We start from the raw sequence: 17,278 nt of genomic DNA, 5'->3' as shown, positions 1-17,278 counted from the left end.
ACTAAATTGTTCACCCACTGATTAATTTATTTATTTAAGTGATAGTGGTATTGATTGATTAAAAACTTTATTCTTCTGAACAGTATTATTTATAGACAATATTTTAGAGGTTAACACCATGTTTTTTAGATTATTAATTTTGGGAACGTGTTTTCTCCAAATAGTTTATCTTGCTGCATCGGCCAAAATTTTAGGCATGTTCGCTTATACCGGCAAAAGTCATTTTCTAGTGTTTCAACCAGTATTAAAGGAACTAGCAAGAAGAGGACATCAAGTAACAGTGTTTAGTTATTTTGAACATGGTACAACATCAGAGAATTATACTGGAATATTAATACCATCGTTCATCAACACAACTTCATTTTTAAGTATGGGTGAATTTGACACTAAATCAAATGTCAATTTTTATTTTATGAAACAATTGAATCAATTACATTATCTAACTTCAGTGTACGAGAATACTATGCAGTTGAAAGAAATAAAAACGTTGGCTAGTGAAAAATATGATGTTATTATAACAGAAATGTTTAATTCCCATGTAATGTTTGGTTTATTTCATAAAATCGGTGCTCCTGTAATTGGTTTTAGTTCGTGTAATCTTCTACCTTGGACAAATGATGCTTTGGGTAATCCCAACAATCCATCCTATAATCCAGTAATAGTTTCTGATTTATCCATGTACATGACATTAAAAGAGAGACTGTTAAATATGTTTTATCTGATTTTCAGTAAAATTATTTATAGTTATTTATTTGTACCCGAAACTCAGGTGTTAGCTGAAAAGTATTTTGGTAAATTACCTGATTTAACTAATGTAGCAGAAAATACAAATCTTATTTTAGTGAATACACATTTCTCATTATTTGGTGCTAAACCTCAGGTACCTGGAGTGATAGAAGTCGGCGGAATTCATATATTACCAAAGAAGCCTTTACCTAAGGTAATTGTTTATACTATTGAAATTAAATTTTATGCCTATGACATGTTAGTTACTTGCAGATTTAAAAACTACAAAACTTTAATCACATTTTAGAAATTGATATTTCACGTAATATTTGTTCTTACTTCATCCGTTTAGGTACCATTAATACAATTTTTGGACAAAATTAAAATAAAGTATCCTATGAATTTCATTAAACTAATCACCAAATATTCAAATTACTTTTTTAAAACCCCTTTTTTTCTTTGAAACCTTTTTATAGATATTCCAGTTGTTTATAGTGTTAGTAGTACAACCTTGAGTTACTCTTTAATTATATACTTATTACACACGTATTATATTGTACATCGTTTTTGGTAACTGATTCATTAATTCTATAAGAAGAAAGAATATTGATATTTTCAGTCATTATTTTTTATTTTTTGCCAAGCTTTCGGCCCAGGGACTAGGTCACTTCAGGGCTTATGCTACACTAGTACATTTTAAAACCGACCACATTTAGAAAACACAACTAGCTTTGATGTTAAAAATGTAAAAAATACAATTGTTAACAAACATAAGCCCTGAAGATTATCTAGTCCCTTCGAAAGCTGGGCAAAAAAACAAAAAAATCTGACTGAAATTGGCAGCAACATTCTTTCCTCCTAGATACGTACTTTTTTTTAATGATCCATTAAGCTTTTTTATTGCGCTTCGATTATATAAAGTAAATCACACTTATACTTGTGATTGATTCTTTGCTTTGCGTCAGAACCGCCGATAAATATAGAATGGCACTGAAAAATTTATGATTTGTTCAACATGCTATAAATAATCAATAGTTCAAGTTCCGGTCTGGATTTTAAAACACTGCTACTCTTTGATTTTTTTTTTCTTTTATATTAGCTATATTGCTACCCAGAAGAGTTTTGGGTAGCCTTGGCCTCATATGTTTGGTACATATGATAATACAGGTACATCTCAGACATCCTCATGTAGTAAATAAAGCGAAGTCTAACATGACAAAATACAATTTTTAAAACTAGTATAAAATTTAACAATTGTAATGGTTGAGGCTAGATATCCCCATCTCACTTCTGTAATTTGTCACTTTCTTTTCAGGAATTAAATGAGTTATTCAGTAAACATAATGAAGTAATCTTCTTCAGTATGGGGTCTGTATTGAATAGCGGCACTATGAGCCCGAGTAAATATCAAATCTTTTTAAATGTTTTCCTTGAATTAAAGCAGCTAATTTTATGGAAAAGTTCCTTAAAAATAAGAGAGAAAACAAATAATATAATTCTATCAGATTGGTATCCTCAACGTGATATTTTAGGTAATTATGAACTTTACTAGGTTTAAAGAAACAGATACATATATCAATTCTTTGAATTGAAGGCGATTAATGATATAATAGTAATTTCACACATGCAATGAACTACTTATTAAGCTAAAAATCTCTTTTCTGAAATTTATATCAATTAAATTATGTACCGCAGAAGCCACAAAATTAGTTCGCCTTAGGATTTCCATTTAAGTATCTCAAACATTTAATTTAGGAATGTTAACTCTTCATTATTATTTAAATCAAAATTCGATCGTACAGTATAGCTCATAGCCATTTCTGTTACAGCCCATCCAAAAACAGTACTTTTTATTTCACATTGTGGCCTGCTGGGCATTTTAGAAGCAATACATTCAGGAGTTCCAATTTTGTGCATACCAATGTTCGGTGATCAACAGAACAACGCTAAAGCTATAGTTACAGCAGAAATTGGACATACATTGCAGTACGGAGATATTACTGAGGAATCACTGAAGAAAACATTAAATACATTACTAAATGATCCTAAGTAAGATTTATTTATTTATGTGGAAATAGAGTAACAACAGCGATCCTAGAGAGTCGCCATAAGGATAATTGTTACTCATAAATGATTCTTATTTAATTTAAGATTTTATTAACGTTGCAAATCATTTACTCAAGTATCTTTTATTAGTTGACACATTCAGAACTTCTTTATCAACAGCTTCATATAGCAGCATACAACTTCACTACTCAACAGTCTCAATTACAAAATCACTTTCAACTTCTTCTTTGTATTTTATATAACACTTTAAAACTTACTATTTGACTTAAAACACAAATAAAACTTATGATAGCAATACGTTTTTAAATAGTAAGTTTTAGCCAAAAATTAACTTCAAATCCAGTCTATTGTTTCACAGCAAAGACATATAATATTTAAAAGTGGTTTCGTTTCATTGGTTTTGATCTTTCTAATTTCAGATATAAAAAAAATGCACTAAGGATATCAAAAGCGTTTAACGATCGACCCTTGAGTGCTCTGGACACAGCCATATATTGGATCGAATATGTAATAAGACATAACGGTGCACCACATATGCGAAGTGTTATTAAACATTTGACATGGTATCAGTATTATAATTTAGATGTAATATTTATATTCTTGAGTATATTTTATATTATCTACAGCATAGTTATGTTTTTTGTTAAATCTATTCTGAAAGTTGTACTATGTACTTTAAATTTAAGTAGAAAAAAGGTAAAAACTTCCTAGACAAAGGAACAATCATAGGAAATAGCTTTATAATCATTTATTTTCTTTTTAGCATTTGAAATTAATTAGTCATCATAATGTTTTCCTCTGTTTTATCATTGGATATAGTCAAAAAGTAAGATAAGGCCGAATTATTGAAGATTTGTTTTTGTGATAAATGTAATCCTAATGAGTTTGAAACTAATTTGCAAATTAAATGTAGTACTATAATTATTGATTTTGGAAGCCATCTCAAGAGAAGCAATGAATGAATACTCGAATACAAACACAATAATCATTTCTAAATCTAAAATTGAGTATCTAATTCTTCTCAAATGTTATGTTTTTTTTATAAAAAAAATAATTTTAATAATACAATATTTTTTAAACAAAAAGATTTTGGCAAGACCATTGGAAGCTATTTTCCTTCGAAGTGTATTTTTTCAGCAAAAGGTGAACATTGTCACAACTTTTGCACAAATAACTAATAATTCTTGAACAACTTTTCATAACTTTTGTTAAGAAGTAAATATTTCACTACATTGGCGCTAAAGAAATAAGTCCCTATTAAACGATGACCAAAATTTTAAATTACCCGTGATGACACATCAAATTTAACTTGCAGCAGTACTTAGAGGGCAACTCTAATCTTGTTTTCCCAATAAAAACTCAAATTATCAAATCTCCCCTGTTGTCAGACGTTATCACTCATTCAATATAATGTAAACATTAGTTGTCGGGGTCCCCTATTACAAAAATTGATATACTTAAGGAAACCTAATACTTAAGAAAAATAAATATAGTCAGAATATGTCTGCCACAGAATCAGAATTTGCCTCCGCTTGACCTAGATAAATTAACAATTGTCACAACAATTGTTTTTAGATAGCAAAGTGAAGAAAAGGTCATTCATTAGATTATTTATGAGATAAATAGTTGAACAACCTAAAAATTGTGTCAGTACAATTGCAAAAAGTTATAGATATCACTGATTTAAAAGTGTTAGTCATTCATATTTGTAGGATATTCATTCTTTTAATGAATCTCTATTAATTTTTTACTTAATAATTTTTTTAATTTAATTTAATAATTTTTAATTAAAAGATTATTTCACGTTTTCAAGTTCCTGGAGCCTGTTTCATTGGAGAATTAAAAAAAAAAAAAGCACTAGGAATAATGTTAGTGCCGCTCTTTATCTTTTAGTTATTAGTATTGTACACTTTATTTTACTATTTAATAAACTTTGTGTAAAAGTTTTAAAATTACTTAATTTTAAAAGAACCATTAATCCTCAGTCACACACATCAATTTTTAATGTTTGGAAGTATGGTCACAAAGCCCGAAGTAAGTCTTTTTATTTATAAAAGATATATAGATATAAACAAGATATATCTTTTAATTTATATATTTATATAACATATATGTATATTATTTATATAATTTATAAATCTTCTCTTTGCACTGCTAAAAAAGCAGCTGTTGAGTAAAAATGTGTAATAGCAAATAGCAGCAGCATCAGGGAGAAAAAAATAATAGCCGTGCTATTACAATTTTTTAAACATTTCAATGTTATAAAACTAGTGAGTAAATGCCAGTGAGTAGAGCTGTATGTAGGCTGTTGAAACTCCACTTTATATAAAATTATAAGAACAAAATTAAATTGATTTCATCTGAAACTTCTACTTCGGAAGTTCCTGTAAAAAACCTTTCTGAAAGTGAAAATATTTTTTGTGATTAGATAATTCGACCGATAAACTGGTTTCGAAAAATATAAAGAATAAGATTCTTACTAAAGTTCCATGTAATTAAGATTTTTCTACAAAGGAAAATGTTACTATCATTACATTCTACCAGGAGATATTCGTCAATAACAATTAGGTGTTGTCAATGACTTCAGAAAATGACGGGAATCAAATTTAAAAAATAAAAACATTTTATTCCAAAAAGTGTTTTTTTTTTTTAATTTCTCGGAAACTTCTCTAAAAATGTATTCATTTAGATATCTCTATCCACTCAATATATCTCAATCCACTATAATCCCTGAAAATTGTTTTTTAGTGGAGCCTAAAATCGTCTAAGGTGTCTTATTAGACCATTGCATTTGCCCACATACATTCTCCATGAGAAAAATGATTTACTTCCGAGGGTTGTGGCAAAAAAAAAGTAGTCGTTTGTTTTTTCGATTAATGGGTCATTGATATTACAGAAGTAGGTGCTATGTTATCTGAATATGTTATCACTCTAGCTAAAAATTATGACAACAATACTTACACTTTTTAACAAGATAATATGAAAGTGCTAACTGAAAAACTAATAGTCGTGTAGTAACTTCAACAGTGATAGTTTAACTCGTAGCTATGAGTACTTATTTATATTTATTTTTATTATTTAGGTTTATTATTTGTGCAAACATTTTAGGAATATTTCCGTTCACAGCAAGAAGTCATTATATAATGTTTGAACCACTGATGCTGGAACTTCGAAATCGTAGACATAATATTACAGTTTTAAGTCATTTCCCACAAAAACAGAAGCTGATCAACTTCACTGATATAAGTTTAGTTGGTGCTATTAAATCATTGGACAATAATGTATCCCTAGAAAGCATTAAAAATACCCCACTTAATTTATATCAAAATTTACATAAACTTTATTATGAAATTGATGATTATGAACCGTTATTTCTGCTGCCGCAAGTTCAAGAACTTTTAGTGAAAAATTTTACTTTTGATTTAATTATTACTGAAATATTTAACACAGATATTTTTTTAGGTTTTGTACATAAATTTAAGTCACCTTTTGTGTCGATGAGTGCTTCTCCATTAATGCCATGGGCTTACGAAAGATTTTCTAATCCAGATAATCCATCTTATATTCCTGTTTTATTTGCACCATTCCATGATAGTATGGATTTTGTATCAAGATTAGAAAATTTTCTAAACTTAATTTGCTCAAAGTTAGCATATAAATTTTTCTTTAGTGAAAAATCACAAAAAATTGCAGAGAAATATTTTTCAAATCTTCCATTATTGAATGACATCGCAAGCAATACTAGTTTGATACTGGTAAACTCACATTTTAGTCTACATAAACCGGCACCTTTGAGCCCCAAGGTGAAACATGTTGGTGGATTACACATTAAGCAACCAAGGAGACTTAATGAGGTATGTATGCAATCTTTATTATTAACAAACTTTTTTTTTAAACATTATTTTATAACTTTTATAATGGATAAACTGATTTAGGACGTGAAAAGATTTATTAACGACGCAAAAGACGGGGTAATACTAGTAAGTATGGGATCAATGTTTAGAACTGAATCACTACCAGAAAATATTAGAACAGCATTTGAAAAAGCATTTAGAAGATTACCTCAACGAATTATTTGGAAATGGGAAAATGAAAATCGCAATATTAATTCTAGAAAAATACTTTATATGAAATGGTTACCACAGAGAGATGTTCTTGGTGAGTTCAAATTTTTTATAAACTTATCTTTCTTTACACTGTATTGCGGCATTGACAAATTTTTTATTTTCATTAAATTTCCAAAAAAGTTGGAAACGTTGAAATAGGTGAATATGATAAACTTATTGCTTAAATATTTGAGCAAGAAACAGTTAGAGTAAACGATTATTATTACTATTATTATTTGCAACATAAAATACGACTGACCATAGCTGAACTAAAAATAAGACGAAAAAGAACACAAGAGATTTTGTCCTAGTTAACGTGCCTAATTAAATATGTATATATAAATAACATACTGCGATATGAATGTCTTAATTGTTTCAATAAATAAATCCAATGGTATCACCATTGGATACTAGGGGTCATACATCGTGACCCCTAAAAACTAAATGGTTTTATTGACCAATCCATGCTACAGTTAAGATAACACTTTCTTTTAGTTATTATTAAAAGCTTTAAACTATAATTTCCTAATTAAGTTTAAGAAATAAATACGGGACAAAGTTGCTTGTCATTCTAAGAATACTTATAAGCCCATCACTATAAAAGTCTTACAGTTATTAATCTTTATATTTATTTTGTATTTTATACAAATCAAATTTACAATCACAGTAAAGTCTTACTTTAAAAAAAAAAAGTAACTATTTTAATATTTGGTCACAAGCTTGATTTTTCAAGTGACTGGAAATATAGCATTAGTTGATCATACAACTTTTTTTTTTTGTATAAAAAGGTTTGCCTGTTCTAAATAACTAAAGTATACAAATATATATTGTATAAACAGTTTGCAAACATAATCTATAAATAAAAATTATATAAATTCAAATTTACAACCAGAAGACATTAAATAATGTTATATTTTGAAGCACACAAAAATATAAGGTTGTTCATATATCATGGAGGACTGATGGGCACAATGGAAGCCATATATTGTGGTGTACCAATTCTTGGCGTACCCATGTACGGAGATATGCCAGTAAATTTAGCTGCAGTTACTTCTGCCGGAGCTGGTCGGATTCTTACATTCCAACAAATTACGGAGGAGACAGTACATACTACAATTGAGTACATGATCAGAAATTCAACGTTTGTATCAAAATCTTATTTATACTTTAAGTCAACATTTAAAAACCAGCTTTAGTTCGATTAATGAATATATATATATAAATATCTATATATATCTCTTCCCCGCACATATTTGTGTATCAGTGAACCTTGATTCAACAAGCAATAATTTAATGTGATTTTATTTTAGTATTTTTTTCTTAATTTATGATCGGGATGCATTTTACCATTGCTTAATTTTATTTCTTTGTTTTCTAAAGCATTTGCATAAATAACTTGTTGAACGAGCGCGTCAGAGTCGCAGAATCAGTGCAGATCTCATATATATGAAATCGGAAAAAAACCCAATGAGAATATTTACACTTATTTTCTTATTCCACTTTAATAATCTACGGATTTCCAGCAAGCTTATAATATTAGCAAAATATTATTTGGGAATAACATTTCCTTAGGAATGGTAGTTTACAAAAAGATATAATATACCCTTCTCCACCTGAAACCCTAATAAAATCAATTTTCACGAAAAAAGTTTCAAGTAATACAAAATCCTTTCTTGAATATTTTAAAAGCTTTTCAGTACATACAGAAAATGTAGATTTATTTGTAACTATCAGTTGTCAAACTAATAAAATATGAGATTTCAAATTTTGAAATTTAACCTTGAACCCTTTTTTATTCTTTTTGAACAGAATTAAAGAAAACGCCATGAAACTGTCAAAGGTATTCAAAGATAGATTAGTTCCACCACTAGAAGAAGCTGTTTATTGGACCGAGTATGTTATCAGACATCGAGGAGCTCCACAACTTACATCGGCTGCTAAGAATCTGTACTGGTTTCAATACTATTTGATCGATATAATATTATTTCTCTGTTTTCTATTAATTATGTTAGTTATTTTAAGTATTTATTTGGCGAAATTATTATTTATATTATTTTCTAAAACTGAATATTGTAGTAAAAAAATTAAAACTTTTTAAAAACTATAGTAAAATTTAAAATAGCGATTGTAATAAAATCTCTTAAAACTAATATTCAATAAAATACTTTGCTGTAGAAAGCCTTCCCACGTAGTATGCGTTTAGCGAACACAGCAAGAAATCAAAGTTCGATTCTATTAAGGGCCGAAGATGGTCATCAGCAGCGCGAGAAAAAATGGGAAGCTGTCGTAGGTGACGTTAATATGAAGACAAAAATTAATATCGCTAAGTATCGCGACGTAATTTCTCACCAAAATCTAATAACGACAGTATGGCTAAAAAATCAAAAATTAATTAACTTTCACTCACTACAAAGTGTTACGATAGCAGAGTGGTTAATGGCGCAGCCCACATAGCTGAGATAAATGAGGTTCTAGGTTCATTCCTGTGTTCGCCTCCGTTCCCGATACCAGATCGGTACACAGACGTAAAGCCCGCCAGAATTTTAATTCATTTCAATGTTCACAACCAAATGATTATATAATATATACATATATTGCATAATAACCCTTGGTAACAAATTTGTCATTATTTTATTTAAAGTTGGATGCTTGGAGGACATCTTCATTATTAACAATGTAACAAATTATTAAGGGCTGATGTGCTACTATCAGTGTTTTTCTTAATTATTATTATTTAAATATTATTTATTAAATAAAAATAATTATCTTACCTTTCCTTGTAAAATTTATAATTCATCTTTATCCCTCTCACTTTCGGAATACTGAAAAAGTAAAAGATATTAAAATTAATTCATAGATGAATTTCAATAAATAAATAAAATGAAGGATAATAAAATTACCTTTGAGACAAATTTTCCAGGGTAACTTTTGCTTTCAATGACTACTTCTTTACATCTTTCTTGTTCAATAAGAAAATCTTTTGCTAGCCAAGCTTGAGAACCATCCTTGAACAAGAATAAAGCTCGATTGTCTTCAATCATGTACCTATAAAGATATTTGAATTTAAAAATGTGTTGTTTGAAAATTTGTAAAAAGTCTTGAAAACAAAACTAATGCACCTTTCGGCTTGGATATGGTTATTCCACAGACTAGTCTGCCACAGTTTAGTAATAGTTTCTGATTGATCTCTTGTAGGATTTCCATCAACTACAACGAAAGTCATTAAAGTCCTACCTTTCTTGCTTAATTTCAGTAAGTCTTCTGGATCACTTCCCTTAATCTATCGGAAAGTAATGGGTAATTTAATATCTACATCTTTCATTAAATAATGGAAATATTTCTATTAATAAATACCTTAGTTAAATCTAATTGTGGCTGAGGTCTCAAGTGTTCAGGAAGTTCATCAGGCTCTAAAGGTTCTTCATCTTCCTTAAAAAAATGTGTAAAATTAATTATATTGGAGGCACACATTTTACAGAACATTTTAGAAGAAATAAAGGATGTTAAAAAGAGTTCGAAAGAAAAATTAAAAAAAGCTTTTATAATAAAAGGAATAAAAGTAAGAAAAATCTCAATTTTCATTTTCTCTAATTCAAACTGAAGAAATTATTGTGATATTAGAACATTTTAACTGTCACAGAATGCTTGTTAAGTCTCTAGAGATAGAGTATTATGCTGTAAAACGGCAGAAATGACCCTTCTGATAACTTTGAAGGCAGAGGAAAATTTTTAGAACTACAAAATACTAGATAAAATGCTTTGGAAGACTTGATTGGGTTGAATGAGTGCATACCTTACGCGCTCCTTACAAGAACTGAACAGAACTGTGAGGACCAGGATGAAATAGAATGGAAAGCTGTTTCAAGAAATTGAAATTGAGAAATTCTAAAAGCATGGTTGTTTCAACCATGTTAACTTTCAATGTGAACTGTTGCATCAATGTTTGTGATTCAGGAACATAAAAAAAAATCATGGCGTGGATAGTGTAGACATGATCCTGATAATATCATTGTATTCTATACAATTTGCAAATAACCAAGTTAAAATTGCAACCAACAAAGAGATAGTTTTTATGACCTGAGAATTAAAAGAAGATTGTTCTGGGTAGAGTATGATTGGGAGGTTGATTAGAGGCAATAGAGATGGATTCAATGGGTAATTAAGCCTACTCTGATTTCAAGTATCAAGTGCTGCCAAGCCTGTATATAATAGAAGTGAATAGAATAGAACGATGTTGCAGCAAATATGATCAGAAGCCTAAACTCAAGAGGAGCACTCAACTTTTTTCTCTGGGCAACAGAAATTACCACGGACAAAAAAATAAACTGTAACATTCTTCAAATTAATGAGTGATCTTCTGTAGAAAAGAAATGAGAATTTTTCTAAGCGAAATAAAATAATTCGTGAAGATGGATTTCTTAGCGTAGTTGCAGGGGATGTCCAACGTCACTCATATCAGATATGAGCAAATGCGAGAGCAAGTGAACGTGAATAATTATAAGGTGTAGAAGTGGTATGTCCACCAATATCACTAAAGATTGAAACTGAACATGCAAATAGCGAACCAAAAAGTGAACCAATACGCTTTTTATTTGGGTTTTTACTCATGAAATATTTATTTTCTGGAAAAGATGCAAGTTTATATTATTCGACCGTCTGTCGAAATATTTGATGTAAGAAGTGTCTTTTCTACTTATAACCAACAAATCAAAACTAGTTGCTGAAAAGTGAGAAACAGTAGAAACAAATTCTTGCAAATGAACAAAGGGAAATCATCCCGCAGATTATATTCCGAGAAAACGATTTTGTAATTTAATTTAATTACTGGGTATATTCTGTCTTTCAGCATGTTCCTTAAGTTAGAGTGTTTATTTTGTCCACTTGAGGACACTTATTAAATAGATTACAATTACCAAACTTATCTAAAATTAGAACAAATAAAAAAGCTATTATACCTCCCACTGATCCAATAATCTCTCCATATCGGCTTCTGTAAAGTCTGTTATATCTTTCTTCGCCCAGTCTGGTTTATCACTGCTTTTCTTTGCAATACTCAAATTACTAACAAAGAAGACTAGAAGCAGGGATGCTTTCCAAATTAAATCCATGTTTTGACTGAAAGTACAACACAAAATCTATCAAGTGTTTACTAAAATTTCACATCCATTGATAACCCTCAATTACCTTCCAATTGTTACCGAATATGTTGGACTTGTAACTTGTACAAGCCTCGTACCCATACTTAGTACATTGTCATTTATCAGTTCTCTTGGATGAATTTTTCGAAACGGTTTAGTCAAATGTCATTATTACTTGACCAGTACTTTTTCAGATAATGTTAGGGTGACTACTTTAGATTAATATTTGAGTTGGCATCTTTAGTACAGCGTGTTCCTACACTACTCTGCCTACGAGTATCAACAATGTTAGAAGCATAGCTAAATTTAATTTCACCATCCATTATTATTTAAACTGATCAATCATCGCTGATAATGGATGAAAGATGGACTCTTTCCTTGGAACTAGAGTTCACAGCATTCAATTCTATTGGCTAGAGTCGGTGAACGGAAAAAAGGTCCGCGACTGAATTCCGGATTTTACTCCACTGGTTCCAGAAGATTTAATGATTGAAAATGTTGGATTGGAACCAGAGTCGTTCCAAACCATTTTAAGCCCTTAATCGAAATGCATTTTGACATCGTAAAATAATAAAGGGTAGATGACAAATGTAATTACAAAAAATGAATACCAACAAGGAACTTGTGAAAGACTACCATAATGTCTACATTCAACTAATAGTTGTTTAATGTCCATTTATTGTTGTGGATGCAATAATAAGTTGCTTCAGTTGGTTCTTCCATAATTACTGTATTTTTAATTCTGAAAAATAATAAAGGGAAATTTCTAAAGAAAACAAAACCATTTTGATATTACTACTATTTTCAGGATTTATAATTACAAAAACAAAAGTCAGTCTTCATAAATAATTAAAACATAGAAAGAATGTTGCTTTAAGAGTACAATATCCTTCCACATACTTCATAACAATTTGTCCAAGTGCACATCAGTATGTCTTTTTCAATTTGACGAACAACTCGAAATCACATCTAAATTCAAATTAAAAGAAAAAATAAGGATTAAAATGGATATTTGTTTGATTAGAAACGATTAATAAACTTCATTTCGCTATCTCTTAATCGGTATACACAATTTAGTTTATAGCCATTAATTGTTTTTTTTTTGTGAAATTTTGAAGTATTTGTATGGTTTTTGTGAGTGGTCTGGTGACCCTAATAAGAAAATTAATGAGATGTTGAGCCGCTCAAAGAAGAATAAATTATAAATTGTAGTGTGTTTATCTGACTTCCCTCATGTTTTTTCGGAACACCAAATCATTTCAGCTTTAGACACGTGAGGAAAATCTAGTTAAATAACCCCACACGCTCAATAGCGTGTCGAAGTTTACAAATTACAAATAGATGTATAGTTTAATTGCAGTAGCGATTTTTCGAAACTGGTAAGGATTACGCTAAAAGAGATAAAATCAGTGTCCCAAATATTAAATATAGATTTTCAACGAATGGGTAGTTCTAATAAACGTACAGCATTACTGAATTAAAAAAATTGATCAGTGATAAGGCGCTGATTTCACACGCCACAATAGCAGGGGTTCCAATAAGGCCAGCAGCTCTTAGTTTTTCTCTTCCAAAAATTCACGACAAGTCCAATATCTGGTGTACGGAGATGGTCTGTGTTTCTGCAACGGTAGAACTCTGTCAGAACGGTTACAGACACAATACTTCAGCCAATTAGCTTAGTTGGCGCGTCCTTATTTATAAAGAAAATAATTCTAAGGTGTGACGGCTCGCAACTAAAATACAAATTTGGAATGGGGTTTTGTTTGATTAAAGAATTTAATTTAATTTTTAACCCCTCAAGTCAACCAAAAATATTCAAACAGAAATGACTTATTTATTATTATTATTTTGTAACAACTTTTTTTGTGAACTTATAATCTTCGGAAGGGAAGCTTTTAGAAAGGCAAACTGTGGTAACAGTAGATCAGGCAAGTCAACACTAATTCTTGGAAGACTTGAAATATTTTACTAATTTTTTTTTTTTATTTTTTTAACTATTTGACAAAATACTTATCCAACTCTGAAGGACTTTTACCCCTACAGAAAAACTAAAAATAAGTTGAATTAAGATAGAATGTATTCAATGAAAGTTATTACTTTTACTGTCTTTAGAGTCACTTGAAGCGTGACTGGCTCTTAATTTTTCTCTTATTCTTTTCAGCCTTCTTTTCACTCTTATGACGCCTAAAAAATAAAAATTGTAATTAATATTAATTTGATAATAAAATAAATTTAGTTTAAAAATTAAAAACAAACATTTGACTGTCTGATAAAGTGCCAACAGATTCTCTTTAGACTTTCTACTTTCTTGTCCTTTGGTATCTTTACTGGAAATGGAACACGGTAGTGGTTCAATAAAGTCAATATCCTGTGGTTCAAATTCTTCATTCACTTTATTATTTGATGAAAATAAAATATCATCAAAATTGTTTTTCTTTCCATAAACATAATTTGTTATTATATTTGAAATCGGCTGAAAATAAAAAATAGGTATTAAAATTGCTGCATTGTAAAATTTAGTTTTAAAATGTTATAAGAAAAATACACTTACAGATTTGTAAATTTCTATTAAATAAAATCCCCAAAGAGACAAGTTCAACAGGGAAAATACAGATATATAAGTAGCATCATTTTTTTGCTTTAATTTTCTGATCGCAAGAAAAAGAAAATATTTGGGTAAAATGTGAAAAAATACAATACTCCTGCAAAATAAAATATTATTCAGTGAGTATTAAGATCCATAATGCTCTTTAAAAATGTACGTTTATTTGAAGGATCATGTCATATAAAAATTATAAAAAACATGAATACTAGCTTCAGCTAGCAAAAGTCCGAGTAGCATGCATGCTTTGGAGTTGCCTCTATTTTATAAATGATCGCTTCCCATTAACAACGCTAAATAACAAAAAATTATGTTGGCTCATCTCACCCACTTTTTATGGGGAGGGAGAAAAATTAATGAAAATATTGAAGACCCGCTTGAAATAACCATAATAACATAGTTACATCATAATTACATGCGTTGATGAAATAACGAGAATTCCGATCTACGCTTGGAGCATTCTACGCAAATATTAAATTATTTACATCAATAATTTCGCAAAAAAGAGGCTTTTTAAAGCAATTATTCGACCGATTACACAATCTGCATTCATTAGACACTAAAGACTTGGTGTCTTACCGCCGCCAGCTGTAAAAAGTAGAAATTATTTGTAAGAAAAGTTGAAGAGAATTTAAAACAGAATGAATAAGGAAGTTTTGGGGCATATGCAAAACAACGCAGGGCAGGACAAGTGAAAAGGATATCAGAATGTTTGGAAGAAGTTACCTAGGGAGCCTGGATGGCACTAGAAGAAGAAGTAGAACGAGGCGGAGTAAAACGTCGGCGGAATAATATTCTGAGGAATACCGTGATTCTGGGAGTACGAAACAGGAAAAAAGACAAAAGCCGCTGGATTTCTGTAGTTCTTCGAGCCAAAGACCAAATTTCCGATCGGCCTTTACCGAACAATAACATTTACACACTACAAAATTTTAATCAATACGTATATCACGAAATCTTTTTTCTTTGACAAAATATTAAATAAACTTCTTATGCCTTACCAAATTATGGAGTGAACAATCAACATAATTAATGCTAGCTGTCTTAGCAGTTTTGACCTAACAATGCTGCTGATACATGCCAAAAATTTGCAGAATTCCAACAAACATCTAACAACGTTTACCAAACACGTTACTGCAATGCCATAAAGTACGCATCTAAAAATATCATTATTTTCAACAAGTTATTTAAAACAAATAATTTAAAAAAATTAACTATTTACGATCCACCTTGTTGGAAAGGTTGATACAAAAAATATTGTCAACAATTCACTATGGAAAAAGTCGATGTTCTTAAATCCTTTTTCTATACTTATTTCACAAACATTATTTAAATAAAACCCAGTTAGTAGGACGTAGGATAGCTTCATCTGAATGCTAGGATTATTGTTATTATTGTACCAAGAATATACATTGTTTTCCAAAATTGATTTAAATCTTTCCTTGATGTCCTGTGGATTTAATGATAAATTTTGAAGGGCAAAGGGAATTGTAATAGCTGTAAATACAAGCGACCAATATATTTTTACTAATCTTTGCTGATCATTTTCATCAACTTTTATCTTCTGTAGCAGCATCTAAAATAAAAGAAAAATTCTTAATATTTTTTCTATATTTAATGTGGAGCATTTTAAAGACAACTACAAGAATCAATTGGGCTTTCAGTTTAGTCTAGTTTAGTCAGCCCTCGTAGTATAAGTGCCTATACTAGAATGTTAAACCTAGGACGCTAGACTCAAATTTGAGATCTCTGCGAAGGAGTCTATTGCCTTATACATTAGGCTAATTCCGCTTTTTCTTCGATAATGAAAGAATAATTAAAAAGAAAATAAACTATATGCAGAAAATTATCAAATGAAAGGGGCCTATCAGAGAATAGGGCGGGAGCTTAAGTATGCAAACTGCATTTTTGTAAAATTTAAAATCATTTAGTTCCCATTTAAAAAGCGAGTTAGCAAAATAATATCAAAATCGTTGAAAAAGATATCTGAGTTGGGTTTCTCTTATAATAAGTGCTACAAAGACCATCAAGACGTACTAGACTTATTTACTGCAGTAAATACTCAGAAGATAGCTCAGATTCTAATAACTAATGAAGCCAGCTTAGGTTGTTAATGCAAATAATAGGAAGTATACATAATTTAAAATATTACTGAAACCTATGATTGGGAAATTTAATTGTTAATGAAACTCAAAATAAAAAAAACTAAATCTGGAACAATTATATTGAATTCTAAAATAATTTACCTGAAAACATTTTTTATAAACTGTATGCAAAATTAACCAAATCATCCATAAAAATAAAGACCACGGCACAACACCGATTTGATCAACAGAAATAATAGCATTATTTATGAAATATCCCAGAATCATAACTATAAAAATGACCAATGGAAACGTTCATAGGTAAGCGATACGCTTATAAATAAAACTTCTGGAGCAATACATCACACCTACAGAAACACTTGTTACAATGACTACAGAACTAAGTTACAGATACGAGTACACTTTGTTGGACGAACTCCCGTCCTCCACCGTATAATATTCTCTAACTCCTACCTCCTTCAATTATATGTAGTTTTCGTTGCTAAGCAACTGGTATATACAAATCAAAAGTTAAAAATGTTTGCTAAAATAAAT

The 17,278-nt window shown here is 29.8% G+C and overlaps 4 protein-coding genes across 7 annotated transcripts; 2 read left to right on the top strand and 2 right to left on the bottom strand.

Annotated features, from left to right (window-relative positions):
* The first annotated feature begins 118 nt into the window (after nt 1-118).
* Nucleotides 119-4,614, top strand: LOC141454603 (UDP-glycosyltransferase UGT5-like). The gene is made up of 4 exons (XM_074129033.1): nt 119-940; nt 2,042-2,258; nt 2,556-2,775; nt 3,213-4,614. Exons 1-4 carry the CDS (start codon nt 119-121, stop codon nt 3,502-3,504), a joined length of 1,551 nt encoding a protein of 516 aa, XP_073985134.1. The 3' UTR covers nt 3,505-4,614.
* A 1,199-nt stretch (nt 4,615-5,813) lies between these two features.
* Nucleotides 5,814-8,997, top strand: LOC141454474 (UDP-glycosyltransferase UGT5-like). Its single transcript, XM_074128719.1, has 4 exons — nt 5,814-6,647; nt 6,729-7,056; nt 7,803-8,040; nt 8,709-8,997. Exons 1-4 carry the CDS (start codon nt 5,841-5,843, stop codon nt 8,995-8,997), a joined length of 1,662 nt encoding a protein of 553 aa, XP_073984820.1. The 5' UTR covers nt 5,814-5,840.
* On the bottom strand, nt 7,506-12,766 carry boca (LDLR chaperone boca). Of its 3 annotated transcripts, none has more exons than XM_074129049.1 (7): nt 12,653-12,766; nt 11,855-12,014; nt 10,254-10,328; nt 10,019-10,179; nt 9,800-9,944; nt 9,671-9,721; nt 7,506-8,009 (listed from the first exon to the last, which is right to left on the bottom strand). In XM_074129049.1, exons 2-6 carry the CDS (start codon nt 12,005-12,007, stop codon nt 9,686-9,688), a joined length of 570 nt encoding a protein of 189 aa, XP_073985150.1. In that variant the 5' UTR covers nt 12,008-12,014; nt 12,653-12,766; the 3' UTR covers nt 7,506-8,009; nt 9,671-9,685. The 3 variants fall into 3 exon arrangements, with proteins under 3 accessions (XP_073985150.1, XP_073985148.1, XP_073985149.1); XM_074129047.1 differs by having other exon boundaries at nt 12,649-12,728; XM_074129048.1 differs by lacking the exon at nt 12,653-12,766 and adding an exon at nt 12,084-12,154.
* Nucleotides 12,767-12,821: 55 nt separating this feature from the next.
* Nucleotides 12,822-17,206, bottom strand: LOC141454608 (uncharacterized). Of its 2 annotated transcripts, none has more exons than XM_074129043.1 (7): nt 16,886-17,204; nt 15,869-16,215; nt 15,641-15,796; nt 14,589-14,739; nt 14,294-14,510; nt 14,135-14,221; nt 12,822-13,006 (listed from the first exon to the last, which is right to left on the bottom strand). In XM_074129043.1, the coding sequence occupies exons 1-7, from the start codon at nt 17,009-17,011 to the stop codon at nt 12,978-12,980; spliced, it is 1,113 nt and encodes a 370-aa protein (XP_073985144.1). In that variant the 5' UTR covers nt 17,012-17,204; the 3' UTR covers nt 12,822-12,977. The 2 variants fall into 2 exon arrangements, with proteins under 2 accessions (XP_073985144.1, XP_073985143.1); XM_074129042.1 differs by lacking the exon at nt 12,822-13,006 and adding an exon at nt 13,032-13,656 and having other exon boundaries at nt 16,886-17,206.
* Nucleotides 17,207-17,278: the final 72 nt, after the last annotated feature.

The sequence above is a fragment of the Rhodnius prolixus genome, unplaced genomic scaffold, assembly GCF_049639745.1.
Source record: "Rhodnius prolixus isolate KJV_2025 unplaced genomic scaffold, Rpr scaffold_9, whole genome shotgun sequence".
Lineage (NCBI taxonomy): Eukaryota > Metazoa > Arthropoda > Insecta > Hemiptera > Reduviidae > Rhodnius > Rhodnius prolixus.
Note: the sequence above shows the minus strand (reverse complement) of the source record. Positions and strands in the feature narration are given on the sequence as shown.

Excerpts from the sequence above, each read along its gene's own strand:
- LOC141454474 (XM_074128719.1), top strand. The coding sequence starts at position 5,841 with ATGAGTACTTATTTATATTTATTTTTATTATTTAGGTTTATTATTTGT. Across the intron at positions 6,648-6,728 it reads AACCAAGGAGACTTAATGAG|GACGTGAAAAGATTTATTAA; the intron begins GTATGTATGCAA and ends AAACTGATTTAG. Across the intron at positions 8,041-8,708 it reads TACATGATCAGAAATTCAAC|AATTAAAGAAAACGCCATGA; the intron begins GTTTGTATCAAA and ends CTTTTTGAACAG.
- LOC141454608 (XM_074129042.1), bottom strand. The coding sequence starts at position 17,011 with ATGATTCTGGGATATTTCATAAATAATGCTATTATTTCTGTTGATCAA. Across the intron at positions 14,222-14,293 it reads ACTTTATCAGACAGTCAAAT|GCGTCATAAGAGTGAAAAGA; the intron begins GTTTGTTTTTAA and ends TTTATTTTTTAG. Across the intron at positions 13,657-14,134 it reads TGACTCTAAAGACAGTAAAA|AAACACAGACCATCTCCGTA; the intron begins GTAATAACTTTC and ends CTACCGTTGCAG.
- LOC141454603 (XM_074129033.1), top strand. The coding sequence starts at position 119 with ATGTTTTTTAGATTATTAATTTTGGGAACGTGTTTTCTCCAAATAGTT. Across the intron at positions 941-2,041 it reads CAAAGAAGCCTTTACCTAAG|GAATTAAATGAGTTATTCAG; the intron begins GTAATTGTTTAT and ends CTTTCTTTTCAG. Across the intron at positions 2,259-2,555 it reads TCCTCAACGTGATATTTTAG|CCCATCCAAAAACAGTACTT; the intron begins GTAATTATGAAC and ends TTTCTGTTACAG.
- boca (XM_074129047.1), bottom strand. The coding sequence starts at position 12,713 with ATGGACATTAAACAACTATTAGTTGAATGTAGACATTATGGTAGTCTT. Across the intron at positions 10,180-10,253 it reads CACAATTAGATTTAACTAAG|ATTAAGGGAAGTGATCCAGA; the intron begins GTATTTATTAAT and ends ACTTTCCGATAG. Across the intron at positions 9,722-9,799 it reads CTGGAAAATTTGTCTCAAAG|TATTCCGAAAGTGAGAGGGA; the intron begins GTAATTTTATTA and ends TTACTTTTTCAG.